Below are 12,606 nucleotides of genomic sequence, written 5' to 3'. Positions count from 1 at the left end.
TTATTATCATTTAACACATTCTTTGTTTTACTCACTTTCTTTCACCACTAAAATGTAGGTTCCAAGACAGCATGGCATTTTGTCTGTTTTGTGAACTCCCATATTCTCCAGATCCTACAATAATGCCTACCATATAGTAGAAACATCATAAATATTTGTTGTTTAAAGAAAAACCAAATGAGTAACCAGAGGGTAGTTTTAATTTATTCTTTGTGCTTTCCTCTATTTTCCAGTTTTCTACATTGGGCATTTATTTCTATTACAATCTGACATTGCTGATGAGATTGAAAATTAGAATAACGCTTTTGGTAGACGTTTTTAGAGGCCTTAAAAAAGTCTATATCCTTTGACTTGGAATTTTTTTCAATGAATAAATAATATATCCTAAGGTATTAATCATAAATGTACACTAAAATTCAATGACCTTAATGTTCATGAGCGAGAGACTGATTACTGTATGCCCAATGAAAATGCAGTTATTAAAAATGTAGACCTAAGTTCACTAATATGAACCATATTGTTCAATGTAAAAATTGGTTATAATTCAATATAAAGTACAAGCCTTTATAAAAACAACAAAGTATATATATAAGCATACATATATAGAAATAAAATGTCGAGAGAAAAAAAGAACACTAAAATGAAGTGAATAATTTCTTCTTTCTTCTTGTCTACTAAAATTTTTGCAATAAAAAAGTGTTACTTTCATAAACAGAATAAACAGGAAATATAAATCAATAGAAATAAATAAAACCAGCATTTTTACAAGCACCATAATAAATATCTGTGGTATGAGGTATACGATACCATTTTTGTTCAAAAAATAGAAAGACATTTTTTAATGTGGTTTGAACCCCATATACCCACTTCCCTATTCACAAATTATACTGTGAAACTTTATCCATCAAGGACATTGTTTTGGAAACCATAAATTATAACTGTTAGTAAAGCAAGGTGTAGTTTTCATTTTCCCACAGCAGGTGCTATCTTTAGTAGCAAACGGATGTGATTTTTTGAGTGCTAGTACTATATGCCAGACATTGTGCTATCATTAAAACTTTCTTCAAAATATTAATTTACTTGCTGTTCTGCTGCTGCTTCAAAGTCTCAGATCACCAAGTCACCCTACATGTTTTCAGAAAATATGATAAAGAAATGATGAAAACAATTTCAATTCATAGTAATAATAAAGAAAATCACTCTTTCAGAAAAATGTTAAAAGAAATCTTTCTGTTTGGCACTGAACTTTGAAAGTCTGTATCATCATTAACAAGATACTTTCAAACTAAAACTACATATAAAGGCCACATGATACAGCTGTGACCATGAGCCTACAGAGATTGATGTCTGATGATGATAATAGGGAAGTAAAGAACAAAAGCTTGAATGAGACTTCTATGAATGGGCATCACTGGATACAAGGAAATGAAACATACACGTATGATTTCAAATCAGTGGGAAAACACTAGATTAGTAAATAGTGTACAAATAACAGATTAGCCATATAGAAAAAATGTGGATCCCTAATTCACAGCATATAGCAAAATAAATTACAGAGAAAATGAAAGATTTAAATGCAAAACATAATACTATAAACCACTAGAAGAATAGTAAAGGAAAGGAATAGGTATAACTACACAAAAAGTAAACATTTCTTTCAAAACTTTCATCATGGCCAAAAGCATTACCAAAAAAACTGAAAGGCAAATGTCAAACTGGGGGAAATATTTGCAATAAATGACAGAGTTAATACATTTAATATTTAGAGTTCCTACAAATCATTTTTTTTAAACGAAGCCATCGATAGAAAAATGGAGAAAGGAAATGAAGAGGTAATTGATTTAATAAGAAATAGAAATGGCCAATAAATATTTATAGATATATATTCCATCTCATTAGCAATCAAATAAATGTATATTAAAATAACAAGATATCATTTTTATATTTCATCCATCAAAATGACAAAGAAATACAAAATTAAAATATCTAATGTCATCTGGGGTATATGAAAAGGGAATCTCTCATATGCTGATTTTAGAATTATAATTTGGCCCAGCTTCTTAAAGTACAAGTTGGCAACCTAAATTTTTTAAACGCGCATGTTTTTACCTAAGAAAATAATAACAGTATTCAAAGACTTAGTTACAAGGATGTTCAACTCAACATGGCTTAAAATTCTCAAAAACTGGAAGCAGTCCTAATGTAGAAGGGAACATTTCTTAAAATAAGTAATATATCTATTAAATGGAATATTATGCAATTATTTTACATGATGGTAGAAAATCTTAATTTATCATGTTACTATTTGTCATTTTTTATTTATTGGTTTAATTTTGAACAAGTATTTTATTTTTAATAATATATTTAAAGTAACCCCTAAACATTCTAAAATGATATCCAGAGCTTATGGCAATGACTGGAATATAAACTGGTCCACCCTCCATAAAAGCAATTTGGCCATACCTATCAAAATAAAGCACTGCCCACTTTGAGATAAATCAGAGAATCTTAAGAAGATTCTTAAATCACTTCAGATTTTTGTACTTTTCTATATGTATGTTATTACCTCAAAAATGAAAAAGAAACTGTACCCGCCCCCCAAGATCTAGGGATGATAAAAGCACCATTGGTTAAAGAGTCAGACTTTACTGATCTGGGGACATGCCTGTAATATAATGTTAAGTAAATAAAGCAAATAAAGGAAGCTGCATTGTGATTTTTCTAGAGTGAGCCCATTTTCTCTATTTAAAAAAATGGGGAAATCCCCACCATTATGGGGCTGCATATCTTCCTATGAACAAAGAAAACAAATATGCAATGATAGGCAACAAAATGTTAACATTTGTTTCTTGGGGGAGAGGGAGGAACTGGAAGGGAGAGATTATTAAACTTTGCTGTATACAGATAATTTAATTAATTAATGATAAAACACCGTATCGCTTCTCGGCCTTTTGGCTAAGATCAAGTGTAACAATAACACACTGATATCCTTTGACCAAGCAACTGCACTTCTAGGAATTTATTCTGCAGACATAATCATAAAAGCCTAAAGATATATGTGCAGTGAAATTAGTGAAGTGCTTAGGATACCAAAAAAAAAAAAAAAAAAAAAACGAACCTGTTGTGTAAAGGTCTTTCAAAGGGAAACAGGCTATTTTTTTTAAATAAAAAAAATGATAAAGGTATATGGTGAATTATTATTGCAGCTATAAAAAAGAGTAGAGTTTTACTTGGTTTTATATGCTGATATGGAAAGATGGTCAGTGTATATTATTAACATATAGTATGGTTCTATTCCTATTTTTTTTTTTTTTTTTTTTGTTGAGACAGAGTCTCACTTTGTTGCCCAGGCTAGAGTGAGTGCCGTGGCGTCAGCTTAGCTCACAGCAACCTCAGACTCCTCGGCTTAAGCGATCCTACTGCCTCAGCCTCCCGAGTAGCTGGGACTACAGGCATGCGCCACCATGCCCGGCTAATTTTTTCTATATATATTTTTAGTTGTCCATATAATGTCTTTCTATTTTTAGTAGAGACGGGGTCTCGCTCAGGCTGGTCTCGAACTCCTGACCTTGAGCAATCCACCCGCCTCGGCCTCCCAGAGTGCTAGGCTTACAGGCGTGAGCCACCGCGCCCGGCCTATTCCTATTTTTTTAAGCTTTAGTCTAAAAAGATAATGAGAAGCTGAAAAGTGATAGTCTGGGAGTGAGACCTACGGTCAAAGGAAACTTTACATGTCTTCTTAGAACCTTCAGTACCAGCTGTATTATTTTTAATGTTTTGAACTTTGATTAAAATTTTTTTGGCTGAGTGTGGTGGCTCACACCTGTAATCCTAGCACTCTGGGAGGCCGAGGCGGGAGGACTGCTTGAGCTCAGGAGTTCGAGACCAGCCTGAGCAAGAGCGAGACCCCGTCTCTACTTAAAAAAAAAAAAAAAAACAGAAAGAAATTAGCCAAATAACTAAAAATAGAAAAAATTAGCCAGGCACAGTGGTGCATGCCTGTAGTCCCAACTACCCGGGAGGCTGAGGCAGGAGGATCGCTTGAGCCCAGGAGTTTGAGGTTGCTGTGAGTTAGGCTGACGCCATGGCACTCTAGCCCGGGCAACAGAGTGAAACTCTGTCTCAAAAAAAAAAAAAAATTTTTAAACGCTGACATAAAACAGTGATTTGTAAACCTTTTTCTTATTAATCCATCTTAGATTTGCTTTAAAATGCCCCAGAAAAAATAAAGCTGAAGAAAACCTCAAGTTTCAAGATTAAGTGGAATGATTCTCTTTATTTTTGTGTATGTTTGGAAAATTTCCATAAGTAGAACGTTTTTAAAAAATTAAATTTTGGCCGGGTGCAGTGGCTCATGCCTGTAAGCCTAGCACTCTGGGAGGCCGAGGTGGGTGGATCATTTGAGCTCAGGAGTTCGAGACCAGCCTGAGCAAGAGCGAGATCTCGTCTCTACTAAAAAAATAGAGAAAGAAATTATCTGGACAGATAAAATTATATATATAGAAAAAAATTAGCCGGGCATGGTGGCGCATGCCTGTAGTCCCAGCTACTCAGGAGGCTGAGGCAGAAGGATTGCTTGAGCCCAGGAGTTTGAGGTTGCTGTGAGCTAGGCTGACACCACAGCACTCTAGCCCGGGCAACAGAGTGAGACTCTGTCTCAAAAATAAATAAATAAACAAATAAAATCCTTCTAAGAGTTCCACTATGTAAAACAAATAGAGTACAATTCTAGGTGAGACAGGAGGGGGGCACTATGCTAGGTCCTCTTTTATCCCTCTAGTGATTCTAAGGTCAAACTGGGGTTCCATCGGGCATTAAGAACACCACTGTTATAATCATCATCATCATCATCACCATAATAACAAAGAGAATGTGCACAATTTGATGGATTTCTCCCTACCCAACAGACAGAAATAAATGAGATCCTAAAATATTTAATAGCAATAAACACTCTGAGTGGTGATGGGTGGTAAGGTTACGAATCAATTTTTTTTGGTAAACTACATTTCGTAAATTTTCTTATAAAGAATGTTTTTTAATTTCACAAAATATTACAGATTCTATCATCGAGCAACCCAAAAGGTCACTCCAAGCCTTCACATTATTGGACCCAGAATGCCACAGGATAATCAACAAGAAATGACAACTCCCCAGTGCTCATTAGAAAAGAGACAAAGGCAATGAGCTGGAACAGCCATGTCTGACCTAAGGAGACAAGCCCTCAACAAAAGAAGAATACCAAACAGTAGGGGCCTTGACTTATGCATAGGCTTTTAGCTTATCCTTACCCTACCCTGGAATCTAAGACAATAAGACTGGAATTCCCTCTTCTTGAATAGAGAGAGAGAAGCAAGAGCAAGCAAAGAAAGACAGTAGGAATCAGTAAGAGGTATTTTCTTCCTCTACTTCACAAAAATCCTGTAAGATAGACACAATGGCCTTCATTTTTAAAGATGAGGAAACTGAGGTTCAGGAAAGTAATATAACCTGCCCAGTGTCACAGTAGGACTAGAATTGAGGTTTGTCTGCTCCAAAGCCAGTGTTCTTTCTATGAATCTATCTTCCTTCTCTAAAAAATATCCTCTTATGTCAACAGCTACAGGTTCTCAGACCACTGTGGCTCACTACATATACTGAAAGTAAGAAAAGAAAGAAGAAAGGCAGCTCTGAAGAGGTTGCATTAATTATTACCTAGCACTATACACACCGAGCTTAGAAGGAGGCACTAAAACTTGATTCACATTATCCTCATTGTCATTTGAAGTAATCAGTCCTACTCCTGAAAAAAAGATTATCACTAACACCCTCCCCTAGCTGAGAATCTAGAAATGGCATTCCCAAGAAAACTTGTCAGTCTACTACATCACTCTGGTTGTGTTAGCTAAGGGGAATTTGTTTCAACCTAAAAATGGCAGTTGCCAAGTCAAAATGGCAGCTGTCATTAAGTGTGGTGACCAGAGCGCTGGCTTTGCAGTTATCCAGATCTGGGTTCATAACCCAGTTCTGCCACTTAAATAAATGTGTAACCTTAAGTAAGTCAATTCAATTCTCTAACTTCATATACAAAAAAGGCAAGATAGATAACTTCTCCATAAAAGATCAAATGAGATAACCCAACATGTAGTGCCCCAGAAAGATTACATGGGAAATAAATGAAACAGTACTATTAACATCAGTATTATTCTCATTCCATAGGAGCCTTGGCAAATTAATACTGTGCATGGTCTGAACTCCTGATTATCTGATGTAACAATCAACTGGTCAAATCTGGGTATCTGAGACAAATGAAATACTGATTCAGTTCAGCATGGTTCAGACATATCCAGATATTCCAGTTCAACTGTTCTAAAATATGTAGAGAGTTAGTCCTGGTTTAAACTGGTTCACACTGTTTTGAAAGCACACATAGGTTTGTCTAACTTCAGACTTTTAACAGACACATACACCCCTCCATTGGCCTTCATTTGTGGTTCAATCTAGATTTTTTTTTTTTTTAGAGACAGAGTCTCGCTCTATTGCCCTAGGTAGAATGCAGTGGTGTCATCACAGCTCACTGCAACCTCAAAGATCTGGGCTCAAGTGATCCTCCTGCCCCAGCCTCCCAAGTATGTAGGATTACAGGCGGGCACCACCACACCCAGCTAATTTTTCTACTTTTTTTAGTAGAGATGGGTCTCACTCTTGCTCAGGCTAGTCTCAAACTCCTGAGCTCAAGCAATCCTCCCACCTCGGCCTCCCAGAGTGGTAGGATTACAGGCGTGAGCCCCTGCGCCCAGCCTCAGTCTAGATTATCATTCACAGGGTCTGCTTACTACAATGGGCTCCTTGAGAGCAGGAAACAAGTTCATCTCTATATGCCCGGCACCAGTACAGGCCCTGACACATACTGATTGCTCAGTAAATACTCACAGAATTAAGTTTGCAGGAGTCCATTCAGGAACTTCACTAGCTTTAAGATTCAGGAGGGCTCATTTTAGCAAACAATGCCAATTTTTTTTTCTTACAGAATTTGAAGGTTATTCTTCATTTTCAAATAAATAATGACTAAACAAAACAAACACCAGATACCAATAGTAAAGTTTCCACAAATAAAAATAAGATGGAAACTCTAGAAAAGTAGCATTCCAGTGAAGAGGAAGGAAAACTAGTTTGGGAATCAGGCAAATGTGGGGTTCATACACCAGTTCCACCACTTCACAGCTATAAAAATATTAGCTTAGGTCAAATAACACACATCACCTCAGACTCAGTTTCCACATCAGAAAATTGGAGATAATAGCACCTACCTCACAGGGTTGTCACAAAGCTATTGTATGTGAAGCACCAGGTACAGTTGGTAGTGAGTGATTTTTAAGTCTCTGTTATCCCTTTTCCTTTCTCAGAAACAGGAGTGGCTAAATCATGCCTAACGGCAACTACTATCTTCACTCCTGCTTTTTCAAAAAGGTATACTAATTCAGCCATGTAGACCGGTCAATTGGCTAAAGTTGCAACCATCAGTGGGTCCAGTGTGACAATTTTAAACAGGACCCTTTCAGGGAACTCCAGAGCCCAAGCAAAGTTAACTAAGGCTCTGTCTTCTTCAAGTAGCCTGTTCCTTCTCTTCTCAGGCCCTGCTTAAAATGGCTTGCTGAGAGGTATGCAATGTCAAGGAAGAGTCACCTTTCTGATAAACCAAAGATGCAGCGTATAAGCAACAAGCATTCTTTGAAAGCTTACACCCAAATTAAGGGACTAACTTTTATCGCTGTTAGAGGTAGAGGGGAGAACATTGGTGTTAAAATAAATAATAATTAAAACAAATAAGTGGAGAGAAACGAAGTCTTCCAGGTTCATTAATACATGTTAACTTTCCATTCACATATGGGAAAAAATCGAGTAATGATTTACTAATTCCAATCAGCTGAGTACTTCATTTTATTTCACTTTACTGTGCTGCATACCCTCAGTTATATACTAGCAAAACTTAAAACCTAAGTAAACAAAATACCCTATATACCTCTAAACATAATATTGCTCCACTCACTGAAATAAGGTCCAACCAAGGGCAAAGTTTCCATTTTTCTCTCTAAGTGACTTTCACTGAGAGAGATGAGTCAAAGAACTTTTAACAAATTTGGGTTTCCATTTTGAACAGAGTAGGAACCCATACTTCCTCCTATCCATCCCACCTGCAGAGAACTCACAATACCGTTACTAAAATATATTGAATGATGTCTTCCATTGGTCAATTACTTTTAACCAAATGCATTAAAAAGAACCTACACTTTAGGACCTCATTAACTACAATTCTTCCCCTACCTAAATTTCCAGTTCTAGAAAAAACTGGGTCAGCCCACTAAAAAGCAACTGTAAAATTCTTTTTTTTTTTTTGCCCCAGAAAAATAGAGACAAAGAGGTACACTATTATTATAATGCAAATATCCATCATACAACACCAAGGAGAGCACATGCAATAATGTCTGCCATTTCAACAACATTTTTGTTAAAGTTACATTGCATGCAGGGAAACGATATTTTCCAAAGATAAACATACATTCATTGCACTGGTGTCTCATTGAAATACCCAATTTCTGTATCATAGGACTTGTAACCCACCTTTATATATAAAAATCTAAACACAACTGGGTTTAATACTGAATTCACTCTCCAGTTAATTGTGTTAGTGAGGTTCTACTACAATTTTCTAAAGAAAGCAATTTGAATAAATAACCACACCAATACTACTCAGAATGTTTGCCAATAATAAAATGCCTGACCCAAATATGGAAAAAAATTTTCCTCCTTCCTGGCTTCCCAGTTCCACTTAAAGATTATAAACATGAATAGAAAGATAACCTTGAGAACAATAAAGTCACCCAGGCCATCAATAATATCCCTCTAACTCATTTCCTAATTTTACACTGTTTTCATGATACAGAGCAGTCTCAACAGGATGCCAGGAATTTAATATTGCTTTTTAAAGACATATCAAACTGTCTGGAATATGCAGTGATGAAACTGAATATTGCTACTGAAACCATGCTTGATTAAACACAAGCTTTGTCTAAACAGAGCTTCACAAATAAAGCCACAATGTTTTCTGCCTTCGCTCTCTTAGAAGCCATCCCAACAAGAGAAGGTCACCAACTGCACTCCTGCTAACAATTTTATCCTGAGCAATCCCTTCCCACCCACCCCCCAAAAACTTTACTTTTATCTGTGGAATTCTCTGCCGGCCTCGGCCTGGAAAACTGGGTGGACCCTGAAGACAGGTGTCAGATCTGGCCTTTGGGAGGAGGCCCAAACTGACAAGTTACAGGCAGCTTAAAGCTGTGATCTTTATAAACTTCAATTTGAGGCTTTATATCAGTAGTGATTCCCTCCCCTCTCCTTTTTTGAAGGGGGGAGAGAAAACAAGTCAAAAGGATGAGTTTCAAAATAGAAAAATCACCACTTTAATTATGGAACCCTCCCAACTCAACAAAGAACTATTAAAATAGCCAAATGGAAAATATCAGGGCTTTTTTTTTTTTTTTGCACATGCAGAACTATTAAACATGAGAATCACAACCTCAAGGTGAGGGGGAAAGAATAAAAAGCAGGAGCAGAAAAGGGGAGCAGGACAGGGCCCAGCCAAAGACCCATTTGCTCAGAAGGGCCCCTCTTGGTACTAACTCCTCCATGTGAGGCACCCAGGCTGGAGGAAAGCAGAGGGTTACACAGAACATTTAGCAGACTTAACATTGGATTAAACACACTACTGCAAGTTTCAACAAATGTTCATGGCATACGTAAAACACATTTACAACAAGAAAGAAGAGAGGCACCTGGAGACATCTGACACTGGGCATGCTCTGCAGGCAACTCAGTGCGCACATGCTCTCTACCAGGTTGGCGCAGCCTAGCCACAAAGACCTTGGCACAGAACACTGCAGGATGACAAAAAGGAAGGAAGAGAAGAAGCAGTTAGAGGCCGCAACAAATCACTCCTTCACACAGGCAACTTGAATGTTAGTTGGGGAAGGGGGTGCACCCTTGGCAGTTTGGAGGTTAGGGATGGTCCTAGACAGCTTACTGAACCCTTGGGAGAGGGCCCGCTTTCTGTACTATGGAAAGGAGGTTTCTGCTGCCAATCACTAATTTCTCAGGATACAGTGAACAGAATCAAGAGGGAGAGAGAGAACGCTTAAATGAAAACCCACTAAAGGGAACTGTGAAAGCTGGAGTACAAAACAAGATTGTGGCTGTAACTTCATCAACGTAACAGTTTTTGGTCTATGTCATACAATCATAATTGCCATCATTGCTTAAGAACCTACTGTTTGCTCAGCACTTAGTCGTGTTCTCTAATCCTCACACTACAGTGTAAGGAAACTGAGGCTCAGAGTTTAAGTGATTTGCACAAGGACACACAGCAAAGGAGGGGAGAGCCCTTCAAACTTTGGTTTGTCTGCTACCAAAACCCACATTCTTTCCAAAAGACTATGATGCCTCTATTATAAAAACTTTGATCACCCCAACTTTTATCATGTGAGGACACTTTCGTACTTCACTAAAGTAAAATCACAGGAGACCTAGAGAATAAGGCAAAAGGAAGAAGAAAGATGAGTGATAGATTGATAGATACAGGCAATAAAAGACCTGATTAAAAACACATCTGATTTTCAGTGTCATCCACATCTCTGCCTTCCCAAAGAAAAAACATTAGAATGTCTTGATTTTCATTTTGGATTTTATTTACAAAGTTTGTTTGACTTGACTAAGAATTTAAAAGCTTATTTCATTTACCCTTTTACACCCTCTTTTAAAAGCCTGCTGGTTTTAGCTCAGGCACAATGACCTGTGCCTGTAATCCTAGCACTCTGAGAGGCCAAGGCAGGAGGATCACTCTTGAGCTCAGGAGTTCAAGACCAGCCTGGGCAAGAGCGAGACCACATCTCTACTCAACACAGAAAAGATTAGCTAGGCGTGGTGACGTGCACCTGCAGTTCCAGCTACTCGGGAGGCTGAGGCGGGAGGATCACATATATATTATGGCTAGTACTTAATAACCTTTAGACTATGGTATTCAATAAATACTTTTTCAGATCTAAGGTTAATTACTTTACTATGGCAAAATCAATAATCATGCAAAAAAAAACCCAAAGTGGGTGTTTGGGTTCCACCAAAACATTCCAGAAATCTTAGATCTGAGCTCATAAACTTGTTCATCCTAGCTTTAGTTAGGACAGCCAAATATCCTCATTTGCCTGAGATAGTCCTGGTTTACACTTATTGTCCCAGCATAACTTTCACTCTCAAAGTGTTCTGGTTTTTTGGATAAATTCTATGATCACCCCAATTGTCATATAGACACAGACAGCTTTGCTTGAAATCAGATAAACCTGGGTTCCTCTCCAGCTCTTGAGCATCTGCCACTTACTAGTTACATTTCACCTATAACGTAAGGAATACTGAGATTATTAGTAAAGGCATTTAAAGAATACAGAATCGGAGGAACCAAATGGAATAAAAAATTGAGCATCTTTCTGGTAACAATGAAAATGCCACATTTCCAAGTTGTGTCTTTATTCCAAAGCTTACCATAGCCAATACAGTAGCGGTGTACCACTGACACTCCACACACACATATTCTGTTGCCCCAACACTTCATATCAGAGTGCCAACTACAAAAGATACTGAATAAATGTTTGTATAATATAATGAAAGTAGTTCCTGTTATATGTTAGACAGCTGACATAATAAACTCTCACAATAACCCTTTTAAGATAGGTATTACTCATAAATGTTTGTATAATACAATGAAAGTAGTTGCCATTTATCAAGCTCCTGTTACATGTTAGATAGCTGACATAATAAACTCTCACAATAACCCTTTAGAGATAGGCATCACTCTATTTTACAGATGAGGAAACCAAGGGTCAGGAAAGCTTGATTTGTTAAAACAGTAACTTGTCCAAGGTATAAGGGAATAGGGGCTAAGTGATGGCAAAATTAGGACTAGAAGTTAATCCTGTTTGACTCTAAGCAACCTGATTTTCTTTCCACTACCACAAACTCTCTTCACCCAGAGGTATTCTTGCACATGCTTAATAAAAAAATACTTACATCAGCACACATCAGAAGGGGATGGGCAAAGAATAGAGTTTAAGGATTACACCTAGATTCAGCAACTAATACCAAATAATTACCAAAGCTCACCTATAAATCAATTTTCATTTATTCCATAAAAAGTCAAGTTCCCTCTGTAAGGTTTAATATTACTTGCTTCAAAGAGTAAAAATCATGAAAGCGTAAGGTATTGATCAGCTTCCATTAATAACCTATATAATCTAAAACGTTTTTAAAGGCATTTTTTTCACATTCAATAAATAAAAAAATCATTGATTATAAGAACTGGAAGGAATTTTAAAGACTATATAGTCTAACTTCCCACCCCTGATTTTAGGTAAGTGAAGAAACTAAGCGCAAAGAAGAAAAATAATGATCTTCCCAAGGTTTGTTAACTATCTATGATCTAATCAATACTTACAAAAATGTGAGAAACACAAAGAAAATTTTCTGTGAACTTAATTTCAAAGTATTAACCATTTATTACAAATCTGATTTTTAAAGCTTTTTAAA

At 36.9% G+C, this 12,606-nt stretch overlaps 1 protein-coding gene across 9 annotated transcripts in view; it reads right to left on the bottom strand.

Annotated features, from left to right (window-relative positions):
- FBXW11 (F-box and WD repeat domain containing 11) overlaps window positions 1-12,606 on the bottom strand; it is a 116,102-nt gene that overhangs the window by 69,123 nt on the left and 34,373 nt on the right. For 5 of the 9 annotated variants that reach the window (XM_069484198.1, XM_069484202.1, XM_069484195.1 and 2 more), the window contains one exon: window positions 9,810-9,911. The exons of the other annotated variants lie outside the window; for them this stretch is intronic. In XM_069484198.1, coding sequence (XP_069340299.1) covers window positions 9,810-9,860 — 51 coding nt within the window. In that variant the 5' untranslated portion in view covers window positions 9,861-9,911. The remainder of the gene's footprint in view (window positions 1-9,809; window positions 9,912-12,606) is intronic. 9 annotated transcript variants of the gene reach the window in all.

The sequence above is a fragment of the Eulemur rufifrons genome, chromosome 10 (assembly GCF_041146395.1).
Source record: "Eulemur rufifrons isolate Redbay chromosome 10, OSU_ERuf_1, whole genome shotgun sequence".
Taxonomy (NCBI): Eukaryota; Metazoa; Chordata; class Mammalia; order Primates; family Lemuridae; genus Eulemur; species Eulemur rufifrons.
The sequence above is the reverse complement of the archived record's forward strand: the minus strand, read 5'-3'. Positions and strand labels throughout refer to the sequence as shown.